At 47.5% G+C, this 26,685-nt stretch overlaps 10 protein-coding genes across 10 annotated transcripts; 8 read left to right on the forward strand and 2 right to left on the reverse strand.

Moving 5' to 3' along the window:
• Positions 1 to 355: 355 nt before the first annotated feature.
• FIESC28_00131 (uncharacterized protein) lies at positions 356 to 5,522 on the reverse strand (the record flags this gene model as incomplete). Its single annotated transcript, XM_031154282.1, has 9 exons — positions 356 to 1,773; positions 1,822 to 2,311; positions 2,362 to 3,217; positions 3,265 to 3,544; positions 3,607 to 3,675; positions 3,722 to 3,778; positions 4,546 to 4,882; positions 4,929 to 5,152; positions 5,201 to 5,522. The coding sequence occupies 9 exons, from the start codon at positions 5,520 to 5,522 to the stop codon at positions 356 to 358; spliced, it is 4,053 nt and encodes a 1,350-aa protein (XP_031021650.1).
• A 573-nt stretch (positions 5,523 to 6,095) lies between these two features.
• On the forward strand, positions 6,096 to 7,610 carry FIESC28_00132 (uncharacterized protein; the record flags this gene model as incomplete). The annotated part of the gene is made up of 2 exons (XM_031154283.1): positions 6,096 to 6,139; positions 6,188 to 7,610. The coding sequence occupies 2 exons, from the start codon at positions 6,096 to 6,098 to the stop codon at positions 7,608 to 7,610; spliced, it is 1,467 nt and encodes a 488-aa protein (XP_031021651.1).
• A 1,661-nt stretch (positions 7,611 to 9,271) lies between these two features.
• On the forward strand, positions 9,272 to 11,143 carry FIESC28_00133 (uncharacterized protein; the record flags this gene model as incomplete). The annotated part of the gene is made up of 3 exons (XM_031154284.1): positions 9,272 to 9,653; positions 9,839 to 10,746; positions 10,793 to 11,143. 3 exons carry the CDS (start codon positions 9,272 to 9,274, stop codon positions 11,141 to 11,143), a joined length of 1,641 nt encoding a protein of 546 aa, XP_031021652.1.
• A 258-nt stretch (positions 11,144 to 11,401) lies between these two features.
• On the forward strand, positions 11,402 to 12,112 carry FIESC28_00134 (uncharacterized protein; the record flags this gene model as incomplete). Its single annotated transcript, XM_031154285.1, has 5 exons — positions 11,402 to 11,493; positions 11,541 to 11,656; positions 11,706 to 11,837; positions 11,888 to 12,024; positions 12,077 to 12,112. 5 exons carry the CDS (start codon positions 11,402 to 11,404, stop codon positions 12,110 to 12,112), a joined length of 513 nt encoding a protein of 170 aa, XP_031021653.1.
• A 1,560-nt stretch (positions 12,113 to 13,672) lies between these two features.
• FIESC28_00135 (uncharacterized protein) lies at positions 13,673 to 15,193 on the reverse strand (the record flags this gene model as incomplete). Its single annotated transcript, XM_031154286.1, has 1 exon — positions 13,673 to 15,193. One exon carries the CDS (start codon positions 15,191 to 15,193, stop codon positions 13,673 to 13,675), a length of 1,521 nt encoding a protein of 506 aa, XP_031021654.1.
• A 2,138-nt stretch (positions 15,194 to 17,331) lies between these two features.
• FIESC28_00136 (uncharacterized protein) lies at positions 17,332 to 18,819 on the forward strand (the record flags this gene model as incomplete). Its single annotated transcript, XM_031154287.1, has 1 exon — positions 17,332 to 18,819. The coding sequence occupies one exon, from the start codon at positions 17,332 to 17,334 to the stop codon at positions 18,817 to 18,819; it is 1,488 nt and encodes a 495-aa protein (XP_031021655.1).
• Positions 18,820 to 20,102: 1,283 nt separating this feature from the next.
• Positions 20,103 to 21,486, forward strand: FIESC28_00137 (uncharacterized protein; the record flags this gene model as incomplete). Its single annotated transcript, XM_031154288.1, has 3 exons — positions 20,103 to 20,469; positions 20,520 to 20,600; positions 20,987 to 21,486. 3 exons carry the CDS (start codon positions 20,103 to 20,105, stop codon positions 21,484 to 21,486), a joined length of 948 nt encoding a protein of 315 aa, XP_031021656.1.
• Positions 21,487 to 21,741: 255 nt separating this feature from the next.
• Positions 21,742 to 23,529, forward strand: FIESC28_00138 (uncharacterized protein; the record flags this gene model as incomplete). Its single annotated transcript, XM_031154289.1, has 1 exon — positions 21,742 to 23,529. One exon carries the CDS (start codon positions 21,742 to 21,744, stop codon positions 23,527 to 23,529), a length of 1,788 nt encoding a protein of 595 aa, XP_031021657.1.
• A 582-nt stretch (positions 23,530 to 24,111) lies between these two features.
• FIESC28_00139 (uncharacterized protein) lies at positions 24,112 to 24,508 on the forward strand (the record flags this gene model as incomplete). The annotated part of the gene is made up of 2 exons (XM_031154290.1): positions 24,112 to 24,369; positions 24,425 to 24,508. 2 exons carry the CDS (start codon positions 24,112 to 24,114, stop codon positions 24,506 to 24,508), a joined length of 342 nt encoding a protein of 113 aa, XP_031021658.1.
• Positions 24,509 to 25,196: 688 nt separating this feature from the next.
• FIESC28_00140 (uncharacterized protein) lies at positions 25,197 to 26,644 on the forward strand (the record flags this gene model as incomplete). The annotated part of the gene is made up of 3 exons (XM_031154291.1): positions 25,197 to 25,499; positions 25,547 to 26,498; positions 26,550 to 26,644. 3 exons carry the CDS (start codon positions 25,197 to 25,199, stop codon positions 26,642 to 26,644), a joined length of 1,350 nt encoding a protein of 449 aa, XP_031021659.1.
• Between the last annotated feature and the right edge of the window lie 41 nt (positions 26,645 to 26,685).

Below are 26,685 nucleotides of genomic sequence, written 5' to 3' on the forward strand. Positions count from 1 at the left end.
AATACACCTCTTTAGAATATCTGACATTATTTTTCAACATGAATGTGACTGACAGTGATTACATAATTGACTTGGCAATTAATACTCGATTCAAATTCCCTATCAACATACGGTTCAATATCGTCTTACTTGACGATGACTGAGTAGGCACTTCGGATTTAGAACACTCTAGTTGACATCTTAAGAGCTTGGTAACGCTTGGTAACGCTTTGCGGAATTGGAAGCCAAAGTCGCATAGGTGTGTGGTATAATGAGAGTCGATTCGCCATATAAACAAGTCTATCCTGATCTCTGAAACAACACACAAACAATACTTCCAAACTCCAACAACCTAACAAGACGAGCCAAAGTCAATCTATCCAAAGACCTCCAAGATCAAACGCTCCTTAGGTACATTCTTCCTCCAAACATCAACACCCTCAACACTCGTCATCCCCAACCGTCTCTCCTCACCGAAAAGAATAGGGCTCAAAACATCCATCACACCATCAGAGACCTTCTTACCACTACAAACCATCACAACAGCACCCTGACCCCACTGTCGAGCTAACATATCTCCATGCTTCTTCACTAAATCCTGCACGTACTTACACTCAGCATCTGCATCGCGACTGTATGCGCGATGGACTGAGACGACGCCTGCGTGGGAGTACTCGTCGAGTTGGGCGCGGCAGATATCATCCTTGTTTGCGCCGCGGCAGCCGAACAACAGAGTGCAAGGCGGGATGTTCGTCTGCTGGAGCTTATTGTCCAGGAAGCGCTTCTGCAGGTATCCAAGGAATGGAGCAAGACCAGCGCCCACCGCGATCATGATGATAGGAACCTTGGGTTCAGAAACCATCACCGTGCGAAGCTCAGGCCTACAAGCGCGCGGCTCAACCAGTAAGTGATCACCAGGACTCAGCTGAGTCATGTAGTTCGTCGCAAGGCCACCTGGCCGACCACCTTCTGCTTCGACAACTGAGAAGAGAAGCATACCGTGCCCAGCCTTCCATTCCGGTGCTGAAGCGAAGGAATACGTTCGAGGACGCATTTGAGGAAGCATGGATAGGAATGTGGATAGTGGGATGTTGATGGATGGGTACTTGAGAAGGACGTCGAGGATGGATAGGCGCTGGTCTTCGACTTGGCGGTAGTCATCACCAGCGAGAAGTTGGATGCAGGTCTTAGTCTCCTCATCGCTGGTCAAATCGGCTAGGCGTTTGAGAGTTGTGCGACTAACAGCCTGTGAAAGCTCGACTAGTGAACTGAACAGGTTCGAAACGAGGATAGGTCTATCAGTTGGCAGGAATGTTGGTCGTTGAGAAGAGATCGTCAGAGCAGTGTCACTGTCCACACCGAAATAGGACATGACTTGTTGAACCAACCGGGGTGGGTTCTTCGGCAGTATCAAGACATGATCACCAGGCGTGTAACTCATATCCTTCGGGAGTTTGACCAGAAGACTGTGCTTCCTTGGCACACCGGGGTTGGTGAGGAGTGTGTTCTCGACGACTTCAGCGCGCTTGAAATTGCAGCCTACATCAGTGCTCTGAGACTGAATGACGGTGACGTCGAGTCCAAGGTGGGAATCATCGACAGTCGCAACACCATGACGGTGGGCAAGTTCAGCGAAGAACTTCTGGTTCTCCCAATCATCAAAGTCAGAGTACAGCCGACCAGTGCTCGCATCCGTAAGACCAATCTCGACGAGACGCTCGGCACCTGCGTCCGCTAGACACTTATCCAGGACCTTGGGAACTCTAAAGAGTGTAGAGACCCAATCCTTATGACCTTTAAATCGTTAGTTAACTACCAGCAATACTGAAGCGAGAGACTTACCACATCCGAAAACCGCAAACTGAACACCCTCCAACTCGCCCTTCTTCAATCCCTCAGCCCACTTCACAAACTCCCCCGCATTATCAGAAGGCCGTCCATCATAACTCGCCGCAAGAATAACATTCGGACCATCCCTGGACAGGTTCCTAGTCGCCATATCAAGCGGCAGAGGCTTCGAAGGCATAAATCCAGCAGCGACGCAATCAGCAGAAAGTTTCTGCGCAAGAGCCTCACAAGTTCCCGTGTTCGAACCATAGAAGATAGAAATAGGCTTCAGGTCCTTTGCGTTGATGGGCGCAATGCTCTGTCGACTGGAGAGTGATGGTTGAGAGCTGCTGGTCTTGAAGAGGGAGGTTGGTTTGCGGTCGTTGCGGAGTTTGACATGCATGTTGAAGCCTTCGGGTTTGATGGTGAGGGATGTTTTGACCTTGAGTTTGTAATTCGGATCAGCCTTTCGAAGGTCGAAGTTCTGAAGGATCATGGCAATGACCTAGACATGCAAGTTAGTACTGCTCTCAAGAAATGTTCGAGGGGACTTACCAGTTTGGCTTCTTGCCATGCAAATTCCCTCCCGATACAACCTCGCATACCATTTCCAAAAGGCTTCCAAGCATTCTTGGGCAGCGCTTCAAAGAACTCATCTGCCATGCGTTCAGGTTTAAAGTCCTCGGCGTCAGGACCCCAAACCGCGGGATCGCGATGAATAAGATGCAAGAAGAGGAGCAGAGGCTCGCCGGCAGGAACAGCGTACTTTCCACCGATGATTTCGTCTTTTTCGGGTGTGACGTAGAAGCCTGGCGCTGTGGGCATGAGACGGAGGGTCTCGCGGAGGATCTGGTTGATGTATGGCATCTTGGCAAGATGATCAACTGTCAAGTTGCCGTCGCCGATGACATCGTCGACTTCTTGCCTTGCCTTGTCAAGAACTCTCTCGTTGTTGAGAAGGTAGTAAAAGACAAACGACAAAAGTCCCGAAGTCGTTTCATGTCCCGCGATCAAAAAGGTGATCAAGTTCCCAACGATCAACTCATCGCTCATACCCTCACCCGTCTTCGGATCCTTACCCTGCATCATCGCATTCAACAAATCCGCACCTTCAACAGGATGTCTGCGTCGTTCCTCGATGAGGTCCCTGCATGTAGTCTTCATCGACTCCGAGTGCTTGCGGAATGAGTTCAGGGCTTTTATTCTGAAAGCTCCGATAAAGTCAGGAAGCATGGATTGTTTCTCGGCATCGGTGAGGGCGGCGACCATGCTTTCCACGAAAGGATGCATCTTCTCATTGCTGTAGAAGCTGTTGAAGCGGTAGTTCATTGTGCAGAGGGCGATGGTGTCGAGGGTTAGGCGGGTGAAGTCGTTGGCTACGTCGATGGTGGCAGAAGATCCTAGCCGTGCCCTGAGAAGTTAGTCTTCATCCATAACATAGTTTAATATTCAGCTTACCATTTTAGACAGAGTTGTTCAGCAACATCTTGCATATCATCAAACATCTCCCTAATCTTTAACGGTCCAAAAAGCGGCATAAGAATCCGATGCGCAACACCCCAATCATGATTATTATGCTGCGCCGTAAAAAGACCGTCACCAGCCAACGGACGAAGTTTATCAACGCCGCCGGTGACGAGTTTGTGGAATCGTGTTTCGTCGCATAGTTCGTCGGCGAGATCACGGCTGCAAACCATGACCTCCCTTTGGCTGCCGACTGCGATAGCGAAGATGGGTGCTGCAAAGTTAGTGAGGGTTCGGTAGGTTGGGCGGGAATGAGTGACGAACTGTATTTCTGACCTATGGAGATTAATGATGTGAGAGAGTCGTTGATGTCGAGATCTAAGAGATTACCCAGTACGGGAAGGCCTGGATTGTTAGTGGTTTGATGTTTTGGTGGTGGTTGATGATCTACCTTTAGGGCCGGGGATTTGACCTCGTTTCTTTGTAGCTTCCTTAATCGCCATAGTATCTATTGTAGTGCAGATGATAATAGAGAATAAAAGAGTAGTAAATGCTGTCAAGTGCAAATAGAATGCCGCTGTTATGCTGATGATTGTTGTTGTGATGATGATATCGTCAATTGACCAAGAACTTGATCATATTATAAGTCTACAAACTCCCCCAGCTGAGAAATCCATCTCTGCAAAGCCACGCAGCCGATTACTACACCGGACTCACGGACAGTCCGTAAGTAACTCAATTCCTCCAAACTCCGCATGAATCTGCACTGGACATTCCTGAAGGTGAACGCCCGCGGGGTCCGTTAGAGGCGTCCTGTAGGAGCTAGGATCAGGCGCTAAGCATTGCGGTCCGCGGGGACCCATCGGCCACCCGCGGGCATCCGAGATCAGATCAATGCATGATATGACAAGTGTTTTATAATCCATTGGTGCGATTGCGATTGCGACGTAGGGATTCATGCTTGTCGTTGATCCTTTAGATTCTTGGCTGACGCTTGGCTTTGGGACTGACGTCGCGCTTGGGTCGCTCTCGGATTGAAGTCGTACGAGCTGAATCACAGATACCTCCGCATCAATATCGGGAGTCATTATCGGGAGTTACTGATGTTTCATTGATGGTTATTCGAATAATTTACACCAAATCGCATCAATGCCAAGAAACACTCATCTATCTACTCTCTAGACTCACAACCCTCAGCAAGCGAACTCATCTCCTGCTCCTCTCTCCTCCTTCTAAACCTAACCAACCTCCACATCCTATTTCCACCCACATTACTTCCAGGTCTAGCCCTCCTAACAAGAAACCACTGCGCCGTCATCAGCACCATAGCACTATTCCACACAAACGCCGCAATCATCCCCAAAGAAACAGCCCAAGCCGTAGAAATCTGTATATAGCACAGCCCCATCACTGAAAGATCATCAAACCCGTCTGTGAGTGCGAAGCCGGATAGCATGAGGATTACTTGGCAGACAAACATGTCGAAGTAGTGGATGTTTTGTAACCAGCGTGTGCCGGAGAGTGTGCGTTGGAGGGACCGTGTGGAGAAGAAGCTGAAGAAGTAGAGGATCGAGGCGAAGCCTGCGAAAACTACTGTGATGAGGCCTAGTATCTGTTACTGTTAGATGGACGTCTGTTTAGAGTGTGGGCTTGCTTACCCCATGTTCTGTTCTGAAATGGTCTGATGAACCCATGGCTATTATCCCCGCTACCAGTCCAGCGATGACGAGTGGCGTGAACACAGCGGCTCGTAAGGCTGATTCCCATTTTTGAACGGTATGCTTTGCTACAGGGCGATTGATAAGATCGCAAAGCACTGTCGTCGACTCCATGAGTAGGATGATAGGGTAGACCAAGAAGAATGCAATGATGAGGCTCAAAGCTACAATAATTAGTCAACCACAGCAAACCCGAAAAGGTGTCAACATACCATGAACATAAGATAATGTGATATAAGTATCTTGATCAACACCATTAACAACAAACTCTTTCGTAGCGAAGTCCACTGAGTATGAATTCCCAGTGCTATTGAAGGAGTATGGGCCTTGGTGAATAATACTGCTATCCCACGACTGTGTCTCTGACAAGTTTGCGCGAAGCAGCATAGAGAGACCAGAGACCCCCGATTGGGGCCAACATGTTTCTCTCGAGTGAAGTTTTGAGACTTCGTGTTTGAGAAAGTCGGCGATGTATTCTTCTCTGGAGACATTGGCTAGTATGTTGGCGATGTCTGTGAGTGTTGTGGCGCTCATGATGGCGGATATTGGACTCGGACTCGGTTAGACTGTCCGCAATGAAAATAAAGTCGTAAGATCAAAATCTACGTCTCGAGAAGAGAATGACGCGAATGATAAGACATGGAGAATCTCGGATCGCATGGAGAAGAATTACGCTCATCCGCCTTACCGACAGATCAAGCAATGCTAGCAAACTCTCTTTCCACAACACAGCCCAATCCAATCCTTACCGACGATTACAAGTTCCCAAGTCCAGGGTGTTAAGCTTCGTTAACCACGTTTCACCAAAATAGAAGCGGCACTTGGACCACACAAGACTACAGGCAAAAGAGGATATTGTATCCTCAACTGCCGAGCTAGGCCCACTTCGGCCGCGCAACTCATCATGCCGCGCATCCGAATCCAGGGACATGGGTAGGAAGTAGAGTGTTCGGGTGACCGAGCGATACCGAAGGCGTGGCCGCGGGTTAGACTCAATATGAAACAGGTCTATTTTCAAGATCGAGGCGTTGGGTGAGGAGGATATAATACTGAGTGTCCTTGGCGATGAGATGAATTGAGTTCACCCAACTACCGGAAATAACAATCATGTCGCCTAAGCCAAAGCCCTATCTCCGCCGTCTGGGATACATGTAAGTTCACAATATCCTGTGTTTATTGATAGCTGTTGACGTGGGTAGTGAGATGTACCAGTCTGGCATGCACAACCTCAACTACTACTGCAGCACCATAACTACATGTCGCTACACCATCCCGCAATCACTCAACCACAAGCAACTCGTCACAGCATTCGACGAAGCTGTAGCGCAAACAGTCGTTCAATTTCCTCTCCTTCAAGTCGGTCTTGTAAGCGAAGGTACAAAAAAGCCAGTCTGGGTCGCCCTCGATACAATTGACTTGGCAGACCACATCTTCTGGGATATCCGACCTGATTCAACGAATTACGATGAGGTGTTTGAAGCGAATCTGAAGTATCAGCTTGACACCAAATTCGAAAATCTCGAGACGAAACCAGGATGGAGATTACTTTTGATGCGCCCACTGACAAGCAACTTTGTGGATGTCATGTTTGTGTGGAATCATTCGAATATCGATGGCATGGGCTCAAAGATCTTTCACCGCACACTCCTCAGCAATCTTGCCCAACCATCAGCAACTTCACCCCTCATCCCAGGCTCGAGAATTATGAACACGGAGATTTCGAAGGAGACGTTTCCTCAGCCACAGGAGAAACTGGCCAAGCACAAGGTAACAATGGGTTTCGCCATGTCAGAAATCTGGCATAACTTCGGCCCCAAAGCTTTTTTGTCGTCGACTGCCAAGGCGAGATGGGCACCTATCTTGCCAACACCTTACATCACGCGCAACAAATGTATCGAAGTCGACAAACTTACACTGAAGAACCTTCTTGGTCTTTGTCGGCAGAACGATACGACGCTTACGGGACTTCTACACGGAATTGTCTTGGCTTGTCTATCAGTGCACCTCTCCGAAGGAAAAGCCAATGCTTTCAACGTCGCTACGTCGATGGATCAGCGGCGCTTCATGACGGAAGAAAACCGAAGGTCCAAGTTCGCGTCTTTGGATCCATCGACCAGCGTGCAGAACTGCGTGGCTTCTATATACCACACTTTCGGTCGCGACATCGTCAGCGATATTCGCGCCGAAGCACGCATCAACAACTGGCCTTCACAACCAATCCCCGGCCTCGAGCCCTACATCTGGCGCGCAGCACGAAGTATCCGCGATGACATCGAAGACCGCATCAGTCTCGGCCTAACAAACACTGTCGTTGGATTGATGAAGCTTGTTACAGATTGGCAGGAGTACCATAAGACTGCTATTAAAAAGCCAAGGGAGCTATCGTGGGATGTTACGAATCTAGGCGTGATTGATGGAGGCGAGAATGGCTGGGCGGTTGAGAAGGCGAGGTTTAGTGTTTGTGCTGATGTAGCTGGTCCTGCGATGATGATCAATGTTGTTTCGGTCAAGGGTGGTGGTTTGACGGTTGAGATTTCGTGGCAGGGTTTGGAGGAGTTGGATGATGTTGGGAGCAAGTTGGGGGAAGATGTGAAGGTTTGGCTGATGAGACTGGGTGCTTGATATGGAGTGTCCTTTTGAGATTGTTCGTTTTTCCTTTGCCTGATAGATAGATGAGATGTACACTTAGAGTTATAGACGATAGATTGAGAGAACGGTTGGTCATAAGGTGGTTCCATTTGTGCGATCTAGTGCGAGTTGAAGTAAGGAGATACGAGCATGAGAAGATGTAGGCAGAAGTCCGTGAGATAGTTTGAGTTGGCTAGTTACGATTTGTCCGTGATTCAGAACAAGATACATTTATGAATCACAGTAGACTTCCTTCCTTATCCTCTCTTTCTCTTTACCTACACATATCTTTCACTTATCCTTCTTCATTTCTCTTTTTCTCTCTTCTACATTTAATTTATCTTTCAGCATTCAAAGACTATCCCCTCGTCTGCATTCAAATACCTTTCAGCATTAAGAGAGTTGTCATCTAAGGCTTAGGCTAGTAAAATAAGGTAGCCTAAGCGCTCGTCTAAACTAGCATAATAGAACTAAAAAATTTCGTCTCTTATGTTTATGATGATAGATTTGTCTTGCATCTTGTGGTGCGTTTAGTAGCAGGATGGTTGTGGAAGCTTTATTGATTGCATTTTGTTTTTAGAGTAGATAGGCTAGATATACACTTAAATTTGTACACTATAGATCGAGAAGAATAATCTGTCTTAAAATGGATTTGCTTAGACGATTAGATCGCCGATAGTAATTCTTATATTGATGTTGAGATGTGTTCGAAATGTTGGAGACAGGATGTGCGAAGAGATAGCATTTCGATATTGCCGACTCTAAGTAACAATAAACAAGAAACTTCGTTATCACAATAAATAACTAAAGTCTAACTCTCTCATATTCAGCGAGAAAACAACCAACTGAACTCCCAGTGAGATGTCGCTATTGTATTTCCATCCAGTCGGCTCAACAACCGGGTAGGTAATAGACATCGGCATCGCTTCCGATCAAGTGACACATGCTTATCTTATCACTCTTATCAGCTAATCGAACGAATCACACCTCTTCGCACCGCGACGAAGTGGATACACCCATCTTCAGTCTAACCTCATTTCAATGTACAAGTCCGAGCTCGCGGCACTTATCAGTCTTAGCTCTCGCCCGGAATTTATCATCTTTACGGAATTCCGAACCCTTACCTTTACTCGCTTCCATGCCACGAACAGGGACGCGTGAGCCACGTGTAAGACGCTCCTGTGAGCGCTGTCGGTGAGTTCCCCAGCAATGACACTGAATAAATGACACTAATAGTCTGGTAGTCAAAAGAAGATCAAATGTCCAGCTGAAAAACCTGGTTGTTCACATTGTCGACTCGCGAATGAGATATGCACTTATCTTCCGAGGAATCATGTTAATAACGCCAACAGAAGAGCTTTTGTGAGGAACTTGTAAGTTTTATAAGTGAGCAAGGGAAATGGTAGGGATTGACTTGGGGTAGCAGACCTCTCAAGGCGCAGCACAATGATATATCGCCGAGTACTTCGACAGAGCATGAACCTGAGTAAGTCGCACAGCCGTTGAGAAATGGCAGGATACTAACGTTTTGGTAGAAGTTTGGCGAGTATAGGTGACAGTCAGGATGTAACCAGCTGGCATAGCCAAGCTGTCTCATCACATGGCATTCATCAGCAACTTCCTCCCATAACAGCCATGCTCTCAGAGTCAACATCATGGTAAACCCCCAAATGCCACCCTTCCTTTATCCCATTAACCTTCTGCTTAGGTCACCAGCAAACCCAGAACCCCCAGCAGATCTCCTAAGCGACTTCGTACTAGCCTACCGCGAAAAGCTCTATTTCCAACCCCTCCCACTCTTCGACCCGCGCCGTCTCCAATTAAAGATTGGCACACTACCGCATTATCTCCGCTGGAGTTTTCTCGCTCTGACGCTGCATTTTACAAGTCATAACTTCTACTATGGACTGGAAGCGAAAGCTATTGAGTATTATACTACATCTGCGAGGAGTATATTCGTTGATATGGCGGCTGAGGGTCTTGCGCAGTTGGAGGTTATGCAGGCTCTGTGTCTCCTTGCCCTTTGCGATCACATAGGTAAGTCTTCTTTGGATGGTATTAGGGTGCCAGAAAAACTCGCCGTCGAGAGCCTAAGGGACGAAACATTTTGGTCTCCTTATGCTGGCTTAGGCTAGCATTTAGGCAAGACTTTGAAGACCTAGAAGACAGTTCTTCTGACACCCCACCTGGAAGGTTGTTGATGCAAAGCTGATTGACGATAGCTGGAAAACCCTCGCGAGCATGGATGATGGTCGGTATGGCTGCAAAACTCGAAGCTCTACGTCTCTCTGATTCTAAAGCGGACTTGAACTCTCGACATTCCGATGATGCTATCTCACGGTGTCACTGGAGCATTGCTATCTTGGAGAGCACGTTTATACCAAACTGCAACACTCTAACCGAAATATCCGGCGCCCCAGCTTATCCGAAAAGCGTATCGCGACCAACACCACTGCACTCTTCACACGGGATGAAAAGCTACTGCGCCGATCTAACAGACGCATACGAAGGAAACGTCCAAGATGTAGGTATTATAGCAACATGTCTGGGATACATCTCCGTCTGGGGAAGTATAATCTCTTATCTAAGAGATATCCGTAACGGAGCAAACGAATATCCATGGCTCGCTACATCTCGCCACAGCCAACTCACCGTCAAACTCTACGAACTCGAAAACATCACATCACACAGACATCTAATCCGCAACGCCCCCTTCCCAGACCAACCAACCGAAGACCTCTCCGAACACCGCGAATACTGGGCCCCATGGGTATCATTCCAGATAATGATGCACGCCACCCAAGCAGTTCTCAACAACCCCTTCGTCCAACTTGTCGCACTCCGAAGAGCAGGCCGAAACTTCCAGCCGAGGTCGTTTTTGCAGAATACAGTTGATCAAGCGCTTTTTCATGCGGAGTGGGTTTCGAGATTGGTGCAGATGTGCGCGGATAGGCAGTTTGAAGTTAATGATCCTTTGATTGGACAGGCTGTTGCTGGGTGTGTCTCGATATTGTGGATTTTCCAATTTGCGAGGGACAGGAAAGTTTCTGAGAAGGCGAAAGAGAATCTGATTACTTGCGAGACCTTCCTGGGGCATTTGGCGCGTAAATGGCCTCACATTGCAGAAAAGGTACGCTCTCCTCACGTTTGTTGGTCTTAACATACTGACATCTCAGCTCGAAATCCTCCGCACGCTCAACGTCAAAGTCGCAAAGCAACAAGCCACACCACAAGAAGACGAATCAACAAGCGCGACCATTAAGTTCGAACCAGATATGATGTGGGAACTTCTCGATCCCGCAATGTCAGGTGTCGACTGGGCTAGTCTGTGCAGTTCAGCAAAGAGCAAAAGTTCGCACGCAGCTACGATACGTGTCGCAACGAAATTCGTTCATCCAATTAATAATGAGGCGGAGAGTGCGCCGGTGCAGGATCCTGTGCATAATTTGTTTGATCTGGAGGATGTTTATGGGGAGCCCTTTTTGGATCAGTTCTTTTCGGATAGTTTGTTGGTTAATATTTCGTAGATACCCAGACTATATCGGAACAGCCATATTAGCTATTGAGGGAAATAGAATGACGCAAAGTGCATGCTTTGGCGGTGTACTGGCATTGTTGTACATGTGAAACATGGAAGATACCGAGCCGGCAGCTGAAGCCATCACGTTCACGATTCGTCAAAATGGACTTCAGCTTAACCGTGGCGCCGCATTAGCGCTGACACGAGTCTCTATAAAGATCGCTCATCCTCCCTGAACCCGAAAACTAATTTCGCATTTATAATCATGCGTGCTGAACAAACTTTCCTCGCTTTCAACTCGCTCTTCGGAGCAGCCACACAGCCCTTTGGATGTGGTGAAGTCAACGTCTTCTACACGTTAGTTGAAGTGGCTTTTGTGCGATTGCGAGACTGATCGTGATTAGTGGATTGCCTGGAAGACATCAGTATGTCACGCAGCAGGGTTATGATGCGAAACTTGTTGAGGAACAGATTTTTAATCACACGAGGGAGCTACGTGAGGCTGGGTATAACGTTCGAGGTACTGACAGAGGAAAGTGATTGGTATCGGGGTGCTGACTGCTGTTTAGCTGTCTGGCGAGGTCCAGAAATGCCGCCCAACGAATTCGTCGACCAAATGAAGGGCACTCATTGGCATGCTGCTGGTATTGGCTTTGGCGTGAGAGGATCCCAGATACATGATGTTATCGAACTATTCGAAGGTAAGTTCGTCTCATCTCTGCACTGTGAATGGGGTACTGACACACGACAGAGACTCTCGATATCTTCCGCCAAGAAGCGCCTGATGCGAAATACGTCTTTAACTACAATCCTTTGACATTTCTTTGGTCTGTCAAGCGGTACTTCCCGCTGTCGAGTGATTGTAAAGACCAGCCTGGAAAGGATTTGGTAAGTTCTATCCTCCTTAGAGATATATCTGAGGCTGATTGTGGGAATCAAGGGCTACATCACGCTGTGCGAGGATGCATGTAAATGAGTGGACTAATAAATATCGAGAACTTATAATCAATTTCTGTAACCACTTGATCTACTTTCACGCCTCAAAAAGAGATATAGAGCAGTCAGGCTGTGTTAACATGAACACTCGCCATTTTTGTCTGAGTGATAGATATACAATTACAAAGGCAATAGCCTAGCTGAATGAATAATTTCAGTAAACGGTGTAAAACTATTTGGGAGGGGCAAAGACTAAATCGTAAAAAATAAATCTTTATTCGAGTTATTGTTTACACCTCTTAGATTAATGTCTAGCAATTGTGTCGTGAAGTTTTGGCGCGACTTGTCGCGTTTAGGTATTCCTTGAGTTCCGTTTGTACTATATTATAGTTGTATAATTGAAATAAATCGCGTTTCTTTGTCGTTTTCAAACTATGTGTTGGTGTTGGTGTGCACGAAGTGTGGATGGATGCCATCAATTGACCAGTCGCCGCAACCTTTCAGTCGCATTAGCCTTCCTAACTTTGAGGAGATGAGATGCCTGATTGGTGATTTACTTATCGAAATAAATCAATAGTCGTGGTCGAGAAACTCGACGAAAATGATGATGGTGAGTAATGTGTTGTGCCAGCAACTCGCGCGGATGTTCGTGGTAACCACCATCCAATACCAATCTTTAGAGCATATTACCCACTAAAGATGTCATGAGATCGACAGAAGATCAGTAATCATGAAACATCTGTCAATCAGCCCTATCGAATGGGGAAATATGCCAGAGTCTTCGAGAAGCACAACCTTTCCGACATCCTACACCAACATCGCATATTCTGTACAACAAGAGGTGCACACAGTGTCGAAACATCTGCAATACAGGCATAAACTCGCATGCCACAGAAAACATTGCATGTCGTGGAAATAAGCAAGTAACACGCCTCACCACGTGTCACAGGCCTCCCGTCCCTCCCTCTCTTACCGCGCTAGGGACTGCCCGTACGGCAGTCCCTAGCGTGCCAGATTGTCATTTTCAGGGGACACATGCAACCGGGTACATGGGAATGTGTCAAGAAGGGAGAGGGTGTACTGCACGGGGTGCAGGTGACAAGTGATAGATTACCCCTGGGTTAGCATGAGATCTGGGGGAAAACGGTGAGGGGGGCAAGAGACACATGACATGGATTGGGGAGGCTGCAGAGCATTCGACGTTTTGGGACAACAGCCTAAATCTGGGGGCGCGCGGCGGAAAGCGGTGGTCTGTGTGAGAAATCTCACGATAGGGATACCACTCTGGCGTGTATATACACCGGTTGGGCTTATCAGATATGGTGGGGTGGGATATCCCTGCTGCGAGTTTGGGGAAGTACCAACGAGTGTACAACGAGGAGAAAAAGGATCAATTGGATTGATATACGAGTTATTCGAACAATATTCTGGTTTTGTTAGGGGTGTTGTTGTGAATAGTGTCGTTGTTTATGGTTTGGAGTTCTTATGTGGTGACGTACGGCATCACGGGTGGTTTAAGAAATGATCGACATGAGACATTCACCTTGGAGAAATTATGTTGGCCTAATGGTATCTTTTTCAGAAACTGATTACTAAATAACTATCCCTTGAACGCCTTTCCGGTACTGACATTAACCTTTGTCCAGACTGATCCAGTAGACATGTACCAAGCAAACTGTACAGGCCAATAGACATGCATCATCCATAACCAAGGCATCGGGTCCCAAGCCTCAAACGTTCCGTCCTTCCAATAGATCAAATGTTGCGCAAAAGCATGAATAGACTTGGACACTTGGGAGAATCCCATGGTACCCTTGAAGAGGGTGAGGTAGAAAGGATACAACACAAGCTCGACGAGATCTTGACTGACCCAGTAGTAATTCTGCGGATCGTTAGGATACAGAGGAGGTTTAGTCAAAGGTCTTGGCTCAGAAGACGGTGAAAGGATGGAAAGATACTCGTCGACAATCTCGGGGGTATTGTTGAACAAGACCGTCGCGGTGTGGACTCGGGGATTACACTCAATAGGATATATCGTGACATCCTTCTCAGCACCAGACTTTGCAGCATCTTCATCCTCCTTGTTAATCAAGAAGTCAAAGCTCATATGTCCAGTAAAATTGTCGCCACCCTCCTTCGCCTGCTTTAGCGTAAAGTCAAGCATCGCTTTGCTAAGCGGCGAATCAGCAGGAAGAGCGGAGTAGTGCATCAAAACATCTGCTGAACGACATGCGACAAACGCGCACACGCGACCGCGAATGACGAGTGCGTGTGTGCAGAATTCTGGACCGGTGATGTATTCTTGGACGATGAAGGAGCATTTGGCTGCCTTGAAGGGGATTGTGTCGATGCGCGCGAGTGTAGCGTCTTCGGAGTTGAGAGGGAGTAATGGCATAGTGAAGCGAGCGACGTCGTCTACACCAACAGGTTTGACAAGGTATTGTCTCGCACCAGGCTTCAACTCCAAGCCGCCATTGCGACAGAGGAAGTTAATAACATCTTCCCTGTCCTCAACAGCCTCGGTGAGAGGAACAGTCAGACCCAGCGACTTTGTATGCTCGATGAACGCATCCTTTTCATGCAGGCGTCTAATATCCTCAACACCAAATTGTATAGCCTTTGCATTCGTGCGCGCCTCAATGATTTCTCGCACAGCAGCGTCTTCAATCGCGGCATTGACGTCCGAAACCGAGACCCAAAGATCAACGTCCTCGTGGTGAATGATCTCTGTAATTCGGTTGAGGTAAGGATCATTCATGCTTGTCTTTGAAGGGTCTGACGGAGTAGGCAGTTGGTAGTAGGCGTCGATTGCACGGGATACGCGACCGGGAGAAAGAGCGTAGCAGTCAGCGCCTATGACGCGATGGCCGCGACGGTGGAACATGCGTGCGAGGGAGAGGCCCTTTGCCATGTTGACGCCCGTGACGAGAATGGTCGTCTTGTCAAGATTATCCTGATCATTTTGGCTTGCATTCGACGGTGTAGACTTGGACGTGAAGCGATCCCAGAGAAAGAACACCAGTGCAAAGAGTGCGTTTGTCGGGAGAAAGACGAAGCTGAGGATGAAGAGCGACAAATTCTTGGCGAATTGCATCACCCGGGACGTCTCCGGATTCGCCATTCTTGGTGGTTAAAACTCTAGAGATGGAAAGGTAAATGGTATATAGACGATCAATTGAAGCTTCATTCAACAAAGTATTCAGAATAGCTGAGCTGTCTGAAGCTCCAAGCTCTGCTGTTGCTTAGCTATGGAGGGGGGAATGGAAGACGTCATGACTCTGCGGGTTCACGTTTCACAAGACGCCGACTTTCTCGGCGGAGCAGTGGAGTCTTTCACGGAGCAACGCACTCCGGAGCCTCTCCGGTACTGTACTCTCATTCACTGTCTCACTTTCGGGGCTTTCAATACCAATTGTAGTTAAGGATCTTTTTTAGCTTCATCTCGTCAGGAATATAAGCTCCGCGCTCTGATCCAAAAGCGGACAATTGAGAACTTGCGAGTATTATTTTACAATCGCTATTCTCTTTCCCATGACTTGTGCATGCGAGTCCACACCGGTAAAGCCCATCGAGCTTCTCTTTTCAATCAATTCTGCATTCAAGGCGTATTTAAGCCAATTGAGTGCCTACATGATTCTCTTGGGTGTGGTTGCACATGTTATTCCTGTATCGCCACCATGTGTGTGCCTCCTCTCTGCTGTACTGTGTGCACCTACTGTAGGATACCGACTGAATGGGTCAAGTCGAGGCCATTTGCATTTCTAGGGTAACTAGCCATCAGACCATAATTAAAAGAGAAAAGAAGGACCCCTCCTCTGTTTGTTTATTTGCATTTTCACCGGTTGACGAGGTTCGTCCTCCTTCATGTCGTGCTTACTTCTATGACGTATTGATAGCGCGGGGGATTCATAAGTGGATGTATACTTGAGACGCATGAGACCGAAAAGAAGAATAAATGAGAGAATAAAAGACATAAATTGAGGGTGTTTGTTTACCAGTCTTGTTGTGTTGGTTGTACAAGGTCCCTTGATCCTCTGATAAGATAGACAACATCGGAGATCAGTGTAACATTCCCATTCCCATTTCCGTTCCCCTCTTTCCCTACAATTTGCCGATCTTACTTCAGGGTCTAGAATATGGTCTTTTTTAATTCCTGCCCTTGTTTAGTTCTCACGTTGTCTCCTCTCCCATCTCCTCTAGTTCAAGACAACGTGGGGTTAGTGGAACGATGAATGACGCGCACATGCGAGATGCTAGTGTCTAAGTGTAATCGAAGCTCCTTGACCCGTCTTTACGAGAATACAGTACAAGGGATACTCCGCTTCTCACTATGGGAAAAATAGATCCAGGCACAATCGCCCCACGCTCGGGATCTTCCCCCTCCCGGGCTAAAAAAGATACTTCAAGCTAAGATCTTATGAGATTTCGATACCCGAACCACTACCCACGCCCCCTCCCTCCCACACGCTTAAGCCTCTTTAGGGATCAACGTGTTGGTCTCAACGACTTTTTTCACGTAACGCGGTACTTACCCTCCGCGTAATACGTCCCCTCTATTCTTCAGTATATGACACCTCGAGACGAGACATTTGAGCGAATCAGGCTAGGATATGGCAAGCCGTGCTCTCACTCCTCCCCAAAGGGTCCAGCCACTACCTCTTTCCAGCCACTCATTCTCTCCGGAACAGTTCTCCAATGGTATTCCACTAGACGACTTCAGCCCCATCATAGCAACACCATCATGACACCAACATTTTGTTCTTGCATTTCTGCTGTATTACCCTTGTTCACTCAGTGTTTTGTGCATGGTATTTTGTCAGACTGGGCGTGTAAAGAGAAAGAAACGCACTGCATCTTGCAACCCCCATTTCTTAGTACTCGCTACCTAGTCCATCACCTCATTCTGGCCTCAAAAAGGATCCTGCGATATTATCCATGACCAATGAGACTCTCGTCATGTCTCTGTACATCCACTCCAACCCATTCCTCCCTCCGAGACCAGGTAACTCGACTTGATCTGGTAGAGATCCTGGCTTGACGCTTCTTTCCGCTGTCGGCAGTTGGATATTCACGCTCTGCAAGACAAACCCCTCGTCCGGACCCTCTTCGAGTGAGGGGTTATGTCGAGATACCATAAAAAGCTGCTTATCCCGAGCCTTTCACAGTTCATCTCTACAGTTCAACCTGCACAACAACTCTACACCCAACCACCTTTCTACCCTTTTCCCTCACCTTGTGTTACCATTCCCTTCGCCCACCATGTCTGATATGACCGCTACCGTCGAGCCCACCTCCAAGGGTTTCGCTGTTTGTGGTTATGAGAAGATCGAGTATGACTTCGAGTTTCTCGATGGCGTCTTCAACCCCGCCAACCCCCAGCTGTACCAGCTCTACTCCCCCTGGGGACGATGCTTGGCTGTCATGGACCTCAACATCTTCAACCTCTACGGTGATCAGATGCAGAAGTACTTTGACCACTATGGCATCCCTCTTACCATCCACAAGACCATGATTGGTGAAAAGGCCAAGTCCATGGACACTCTTCTTTCCATTGTCGACTCCATGACCGACTTTGGTATCTACCGCAAGGAGCCTGTCCTTGTTGTCGGTGGTGGTCTCGTCACTGACGTTGCTGGCTTTGCTTGTGCTGCTTACCGCCGTAACACCAACTACATCCGAATTCCTACCACAGTTATTGGTCTCATTGACGCTTCCGTCTCGATCAAGGTCGCCGTCAACTACGGCCGCTACAAGAACCGTCTCGGAGCCTACCACGCTCCCTCTCACACCTTCCTTGACTTCACATTCCTCCGCAGTCTTCCCGTTGCTCAGATCCGAAATGGATTCGCTGAGTTGATCAAGATCTCCACTTGTGCCCACAAGGACACTTATGATCTCCTCGAGAAGTACTGCGAGCAGCTCATCAACACTGGCTTCGGTCGATCTGATGATGCTTCTCCTGAGATTAAGGAGGTTGCTGACAAGATTTGCCGTGCTGGTATTCACGAGATGCTTAAGCTTGAGACACCCAACCTTCACGAGATCATGCTCGACCGTGTTATTGCCTACGGTCACACCTGGTCTCCTCTTCACGAGCTTGTTCCCGAGACTCCCCTCCGTCACGGCCATGCCATCTCCATCGACATGGCCTACTCTGCCACTCTCGCCCACATCCGCGGTCTTCTTTCCGCCGAGGAGCACAAGCGTCTCCTAAACCTCTTCTCTCGCGCTGGTCTCTCCATGGACCACCCTGACTTCGATGGTCCTCTCCTCGAGAAGGCCACCGCCGCTATCCTCAAGACCCGTGATGGTAAGCTCCGCGCTGCCGTCCCCGTCAACCCCATGGGTGACTGTGTCTTCCTCAACGACGTCAGCCACGACGAGATGGTCGCTGCTCTCGAGGAGCACAAGAAGATCATGAAGTCCTACCCCCGCGAGGGTGCTGGTCTTGAGGCTTTCGTCGACTCCAGCGACACTGGCTACACCGTCAACGGCGCCCCCGTTGAGAACGGCAAGGCCAACGCCGACCAGATCCCCATGAACGGCGTCGAGAACGCCAAGCTCCACGCTTCTGGTCCCGAGGGCGTTGACGGTCTTCAGCAAGACTCGAGCAGCGACGATGACTACGTCCTGGGTAACTCCAAGACCAACGGTCAGCAGGACAAGGGCATCCTGTCCGACCTCAAGGAGAAGGCCAACGGAATCACCAACCAGATCTCCAAGGCTGTCACTGTCGAGAGCACATAAGTGCATGAACATATGGAGGGTTCTTTATGAGTATACGAATATTTGGGCATACTTAACCACAAATTATTTGGGCAAACATGTTGAGATCAGGGTTCTTTAACATCCTGGCCTCTTTTTAGCAAAATGATACCGGGTCTGAGAACGAGATGATAAATCACTCAGCATCCACGGTTTTACTTTCGATTCAATATACAATCAAGGATTATTATCCATCTTGTGTTCCTTTTGCATTGTGACTGTTACCTATCTGTAATTTGATATGACTCTGCTCTCACTACGTAAACAATAAGCGCTGGACAGATTATCGTAATAAATAAATTCGTCTATTTTTGCAACTAAGTCTGCGTTGTTTCTGAAGAAAAGTAACCTACTAGTCGTTCGACAACAACTGAGAATGGCTCGTAGTGGCGTTGAGGGTCGAAACCCGAATACCAAGAGGACCAGGACGCAGGATTGTTTTGGTCTGATGATTACTTGTGGGTGACCAAATTTCCTGATTAAATCCCCATTCATTTCAAACCGGACTTCTGTAATGCATCGTATTTTATTCCGTAGGGAAAATATTCTACCGACTTAGTCCGTATTGCATAATATCGCTTATAATCTATTATTAAATTAAGCTATTTCCCTCGTATCCAGCTGACTGCACAAAATGTCTCCTGCAGTCTAACAATAATACCTATCTGTTAGTATCCAGTATTCACAATCAACGGTCTTTCTTTTTTTTTTCTTGCCCTGTTCTTTACTAACCATTTTCCTGTCAAAGAACTGCATGGTCAAGGTTCAAGATCTCCTACATGGATAGTCTCATCAGTGGATCCCTCCCGCTAAGGGGTCCATGGCTTGGACCAACATTAGATCCAAACCATAAACAATTACATGCATATAAAACACAATTACATCGTATTTCGTTTCATAAATTGCCAATATTCTGTTCGGTTCACCTGCGCTAGACACCACATCCCTGTTCGCAGGATCTCGTCTATGCTCGCTAAATGAGTCAGCAAATCCATACAAACAAGCGGTAAGGCCTCCAACCATTCTTGTCTCTGCAAAATTCATCCAACCCCTTTGCGTTTCTTGTCTCAGAGATCTCTATCCGCAACCATGACTGACTCCCCATCTTATGATGTATGTAATTCTCCCAAAACTGCAGTGATGATGCTAATAGACCTCGTGACAGTATCGTTGGAAAGGTTAATTCTCTTCTTCCGAATGTGTTTTCTTGTGCTAAATGTCATGCAGTTGTCCTTCTGGGCGACACAGAAGTAGGCAAAACCAATATGGTTAGCCAATTCACACAAGGCCTATTCGATGAAAACGTCAAACGGACTCTGGGCGTAAAGCCTACTCTTAAAATGACCCAAGTGGGCTCAAGCACCGTCAAGGTAGCTGTCTGGGACACCGCAGGTCAAGAACGTTACCGTGCACCCGTAAACTACTACTACGATGCCGTCGCTGTGGTGGTAGTTTATGATATTACTAGCCGCAAGAGCTTTGAGGATGCGTCCAAGTGGCTCGAAGAGGCCCGCGGTAATGCGGACCCTGGTGTGGTTATTATGCTGGTGGGCAATAAGAGCGACTTGGGCAATTTGAGAGTGGTTGAGACTAAGAGGGCTGTGAGGACTGAGGAGGGTGCTTTATTTGCTCGTAAGTTAGCATTTGTGCTTGATCTGATTGGTGAAGCTTATTCGGTGCAGGGAAAGAAAAGATTCTTTTCGCTGAGATATCGGCCAAGTATACGAGCCAAGTTGAGGGCGCATTCCAAACTCTACTGAACAGTACGTCTCGCATTCCCTTTCTTTCGACATGAATGACTCACGAATTGGCTTTCTAGGTCTCCACAAGAAGTATGCCGGGGCCGCGTCTTAATGGCTCCAAGATTCTAGAGTTCGGTCGCAGGACACAGTTTCATGTTGTATTTATTTTCGGGTGGCTTGGAGGTATGGCCACGGAGGAACGCGTCTTTTTGCCTGTTATTTGCCTGTTTTAATACATTCCATTTGTTTTAACTCTGTCAGCCGTTGATCGGAATTGTCTTTGCCGACGGAGTCTGACTTCGGCGACTTTTCTCATTCGTTAGCGCTCATACTGATAACCAAGCGCGCGGATAGGGCCAATGTTGCGCCGAGTTGTACCATTTGAACGTATTCCAATTAACGTCAAGTCCGATACTACAAGTATAAAAACGAGGTCGCCCTTCTTGTACCTACTGTTATCAGTCTTCCGCATTCTCAAAATCTTGCAATCATTCATCAAATCACCATGTCAGATCTTCACTACACCCCAATCATCCTCAAAGCCGCCTCAGCCTTCTTGATCTACGCCGGCGCCGAACATGTAGTCCGCGGTATAAACAAGTACCTCACCATCGAAGAACAAGAGAAACTTCCCTTGCAAACCGTCGCATTCATGGATTCACAATATCGCTTCCTCGGTGGAATATTCATAGGCTTTGGCATAGCGGTAGCTTGGACGGTATCTAATATTCCTGCCTACTGGATACCGCTCAAGATCCTTCTGGGTGCTATGATGCTGGGTGGTGTTGGGCGAGCTGTGTCTGCTGCGGTGTATGGATGGAAGCCCACGTGGACGAGGCAGGCAACCATTAATGAGCTTATTATTCCGCCTGCACTTTATTGGTTTGGGATTCGACAGTACATCTGATTTATTTTCGGGAAGGGCTAGGTTGGATAAACTTATACTTTTGATTGTACAGGTTGAAACATTGTGTGAGGTGCAGGGATTTATACTTCCATTGAATCGATTTCATACTTCAGATTTCGCTATTAAGCTTCATAGGATGCAAATATCTCAATCTATTTAAACACCCATGCCTCAAGCATCTGCAAAGATTCTTCTGCATTATTGTTCCATTCTAACATCTTTATCACCGACTCCAACCGCAATACCGCAACAATCATGAGTCAAGACGAAGTTGTCATCACCGCGTTACATCGCGATCTCAGACACAAATATGAGAAACATTTCCAAACAATCGAAAAGGTCTGGCTACTCGCCAACCAAGCCAAGCGGCAACAGCTCTTCCAAGGGTGCACCCATCCCCTCTATGAACCAGAACAAGATTGGAACGTCGCCGATATTACAGAGGATAAGGATCTCTTTCTCCGCATGCTAACATGGCGGGCCACAGCAACACTGGAAAACCAGTTCCACTGGGGTTTGGATTGGGCACGAGGCGGTGACATAAATGTCGCCGACAGGTACCAGTTGGAGCAGTGGACTAGGTACCCAAACTATCATGAGGGAACTTATATTTACATACAGGAAGATCTCTACGGAGAGACGTTTGATGTCAAACCCACGCTTATGGACGACCGTACTGGGAGGGGCTACAGCCCCAAGCTGACTGGGCTGGTGAGACGATGGAACCTCATGCCGTATCGCCTTGTGAGTGTTGTGCTTCGGAGACAAGTCAACATTATTTACTGTCTGAACGCTCTGGTCGATAAGGTCCTCGATACTGAGAAAGCTCAATGTCTGGAGAAGAGTGCCCGGTATGCCGAGGAGGACCGAACCCCTACATTGGACGGTCTGATCGCCTCTGCTGGAGGGTACAAAACACATTATCAGACATGCTTGTACCGTTTTCACAACGACACCAGGTTCCTCTCCAAGTGCGTCCGTGATCAACTCGATAGTCGACCCGAACGCACCTGCCACCTCGAAGGGCTGGATCAGGAACATCTCGCTGGCTCCATCGGACGCGATATCTTCGACGCCACCTACACCAAAGTTCGAAGCCTCGCCTTCTGGCGATCAGTACATGAACTCCTCGTTCTTGCCTACTCTACCGGCGACAACCGAAGGTTTCTACAAGAGATTTTCCAATTGTGCGAACAGCAATGCGAAATCGTGAAGCAGAACGTCAAGCGACATATCGCTATGGGCATTGCGAAAGGACGCTGCTACTATAGTGCCATCCATGGGCGCTTTTTTGACACCTACAGAGGAGAGTGGATATTGAAGGATATTCACATCCATTATCTTATGGACCTTGTCACTCGTGTGTGGGGTCCGGATATGACGATTTGCCAACTGAGGAAGTTGGATGAGTTCTACAAAGAGAAGCCTGACGAACACTCAAGGCTTTCAGAAAGGGAATCTGAAGCTCTGTATGAACTGTGCACCATCCTTGCATTCTTCCAAGACTTCAAGAAAATCTTTCCTCGGGCGGAAGACTTTAGCGACTTCAAGATGACGGACAACCTTCTCTTCGAACGAGGTCTGAGATTGCTCGATCGCGACATCGAACGACTTCGACGAAACCGTTTCCCACACATTTGCGACATCAACATCACCGATCTCGAAGATCCATTTACAGCGAAACATGCGCTCGATGAACTAAGAGTCTACGTCAAACGACACCTTGGCACGGGCCTTGGTAATCTTTATAGGGACCAAGTGTTTGACATGCTCGATGCTGTGCAAACTCCTGAACTGATACGCATTCCTGATCTCCTGGAACCGGATTTTGGGAAGAGATTGAGGAGTAGGCAGGTGAGGGAGGCGAGACGTTTGCTTTTGCCTTGTAATGAGATTGTCGCTGAGCCATCTACCGATTTGGGCAGAATGATTACGGGCGGTAGGACGAGGATTGTACGCTCGGAGATTGCTGCAACTCTTCTAGAATTGTTTGATAAGGACTCGACCAATGTCAGCAAAGACATGGATCAGGTGTATTTCTAGAACCTGACAGGACTTGATGATAGAATTGGTATGTATCAGGATGTGTTTTCGGGTTATGAAGTTTGGTATTCTTATTAGATATTGTGTCAGTTTTGAGATAGTCTTGTACCTTGTTCTTAAGATTGACCACACCGAGAATACCGAATCCGCGAAGGTCAACTGTACTAAACGAATATTTCCTGTTCCTCTCGAGAATGTCTTCCCTATCGTTAGTTTTCCAGTGATCAGCGCCTTGCATATGCTAAATTCTGGCACATCAAGCAAGCTAAATTTTAACCTCCGGGATCTTGGACCCGGCAGTTTTGCAACCCCATTTAAAAGAATCCTTCATCAATAAAGGTTGTAACCGATTGCTTCTCCATAGTCGATTTCGAACCCTTCGCTTATGAGGTCATGGTTACGATGATCCTGGCATATGTTGTGGTCTTTTATGGAGCTCTGACGATGCCATGCTATGATATCATAAGCAATTCCACAACAATAAAACGACGACAAACCTCACTCAGTTTTGTCTTCAATATCTTCAACAAATCTTCTAAGTCTGACTCAAATCCCGAATACCTACCAAATACCACATACAAAATGTCCAACCTCCCCACCAAAGACGATATCAAGGCCCAAGCCGTCGACGGCCGCCCAATCACCCAAACCGAAGCCGCAGCTCTCGCCTCCGAAGAGTCTGGCCTAACGGGCGGTGGTCCCATCAAGGGTGGTGCCGCTGCTACTGCGCAGAGCTTGCATGATAAGCAAATGAACTTTTTGGAAAAGGCTGGTGATGTTGTGAGGAAGGCGCCTACTGAGGTTACCAAGGAGGATGCTGCCGAGGTGCAAAAGGCTGAGGTAAGTTGTCGTTAGTGGTTTGGGATATTAGGATTTGTTACTGACTGTTTGATAGGCTCGCGCAAAGGGTGGTCCTCCAGGAAAGGGCTCTACTGCTGCTGATGTGCAGTCTGTTGCGGATCAAAACGCCCAGGCTTAAATAATGAATCATGACTTAATAATAATTGACTACCTTCAAGAATATGCAGAGTATTGTACCTTTGTGATACCATGACTTGGTGAATAGCTAAACGCTGTGCTTTATGAATGCCAAGTTCGTCGAGAATGAGCGTCCTGGACTGAAGCCCAGCCTGATAAGTGACAAAGATACAAACAGCAAAAAAGGAATGGTGGAGATTCTAATAATATGCCTGCTTACGCTACATGATCTGAGCCTCGCGCCAATTAAGAGAAGCAAAGAAGTGGCAGTGCTTACTTGCCTTACCATTGGGGGCCAAAAATAGAGGCCAGCAGCCTCGGCGCGTAGCATCAGAATCAGGCTCTCGATAACAAAAAGGAATCTACCCCAACTTCTCGGTCGCATCTTCGCATCTCTGTCTTCTTTGGTATTCAAAATGCCTCAACGCAGATTTCGGCTTATCCACGATTATAATTTTCCTCGGAATTATCACGGCACTCACATTCCGAAGCAATGGCAAGCTTGGGAAACAGCGCATTTCTTCCGTATATGGACCATAACTACAAAGCCAGAGGTGGGCGCACGTCTCATTTCCTATGGCTGTAACAACGGCGATCCGACTGCGCTAAATTGTAATCAAACTTGCGCAAACGCTACGCTTATCTATAGTTCGCCTGAGAACCTATGGAATTGTATGACGCTGGCAACAATGGCCATGCTAACAGTTCCTGGAAACGACACCATCGACCGGGAAAACGAAAAAAGAATGAATGACATTTTCCACTTCGGGACCATGGAGGATGTTGATAAACTCGGCATTTTTTGGAAAATTCGAAGATGTGCTTGGGCGTCGTGTGCGGATTCAACATATGGCCATTGTACCCCGAGTCTAGGGCCTTTTAAATGTGAACAGGTTACACCCTGGAATATTGAGGAATTTGGGCGGGTTATGTTTAGACCTTATTGTGAGGCTGCTAATGCTGGCATCGACTTGGATATCGCTGGTCAAGGAGTAAGTGCCCATATAAACATGGAATTATGTTCTAATCTTGCTTCTAGATTGTCACCGCTTATATCATTCAGCTTGTGCTTGTACTCTTTTTCGGTCTCTGCTTCAAGCTGACGACATCTTGGATCCGTACGTTTGGCCGAATGGCAGGCGCTTTTCAGCAAGGTTCATCCCTTAGTGAGAAATGCCACGAGGTGCAGGTCAGACTATCGCGGACTCGCTTCGCCAACGCTTCGTCTTCGGCAATGAGGGACTTCCAAGAATCTCAGGCGCTTTTCGCTGCAACAATCTCCATCACGGCCATCATCACCTTCGATGGCAGTAACAAAGCCGGCATGGCAAACATGCTAAGTCTGTTCTCGTGGATGTTCAATCATCGCATCCTGCAAGGCCTCATCACAGCAGGCATGTATCCCGTTCTCCTGGCACAGTTACTCTGCCAGCGGAACTTCTACACACTTTTCTTCGTCATCCTCTCATGGATATTCATGGCTGTTATCACCGAGTTCCAGGATTTCAATACCAAAGCTTTTGAAAAGCATTTGAAGCAAGTCTCAACGGTACGATCCTGTGGAAACATGCCTGGGCCAATGAGCTTTTGCCAGGGTATCAAAGAGAAGGAGAACTATGAGTTCTTTCCGATTACCCTGGCGTGTAGATATGTTGTACATGTTATTGTATCATGTCTTATCATCGACTATGTGGCGTCCTTTGTCAAGAAACACCTTTTGGGAGATCAGGCCAAGTACAAGCAGCTGGGTGGAACTGCACCGCCATTCCTTTCCTCCTGGGAGACCAAAGGTGCCAAGCGAGGCTTGGGGATCTTCTGGGTGTTGGTTGGTACCCTGACTATGAGCATGATCTTTGTCAGTTTGATAGAGCTGCTTGAGTTGCTCAATATGCATTCGGCTGACGGAGGAGTCTCGACATGGGCCTTTGGTCAACTTGTTGCTGTTGCCATCTGGTTTCCTGTTGCGATCAAGTTTTTAGCTTTGAATATCGGTAAGCGCAAATTCTGAGTCCAACTATTTTGTCAATCACTAATCTGAGCAGTTGGACCGAGAAAGGAAGCCGAGCGATCGAGCGATCAGATAGATGGAGCGCAGGTGGAACTGGTCGATCATTCGTACAGGAAGATCAGACGCTAACATGCCTATTAAAATGTTGTTTTCTTGACGTAACGCTCATT

The sequence above is a fragment of the Fusarium coffeatum genome (assembly GCF_003316985.1).
Source record: "Fusarium coffeatum strain FIESC_28 chromosome Unknown BRIP53273_contig_4, whole genome shotgun sequence".
NCBI classification, from domain to species: domain Eukaryota; kingdom Fungi; phylum Ascomycota; class Sordariomycetes; order Hypocreales; family Nectriaceae; genus Fusarium; species Fusarium coffeatum.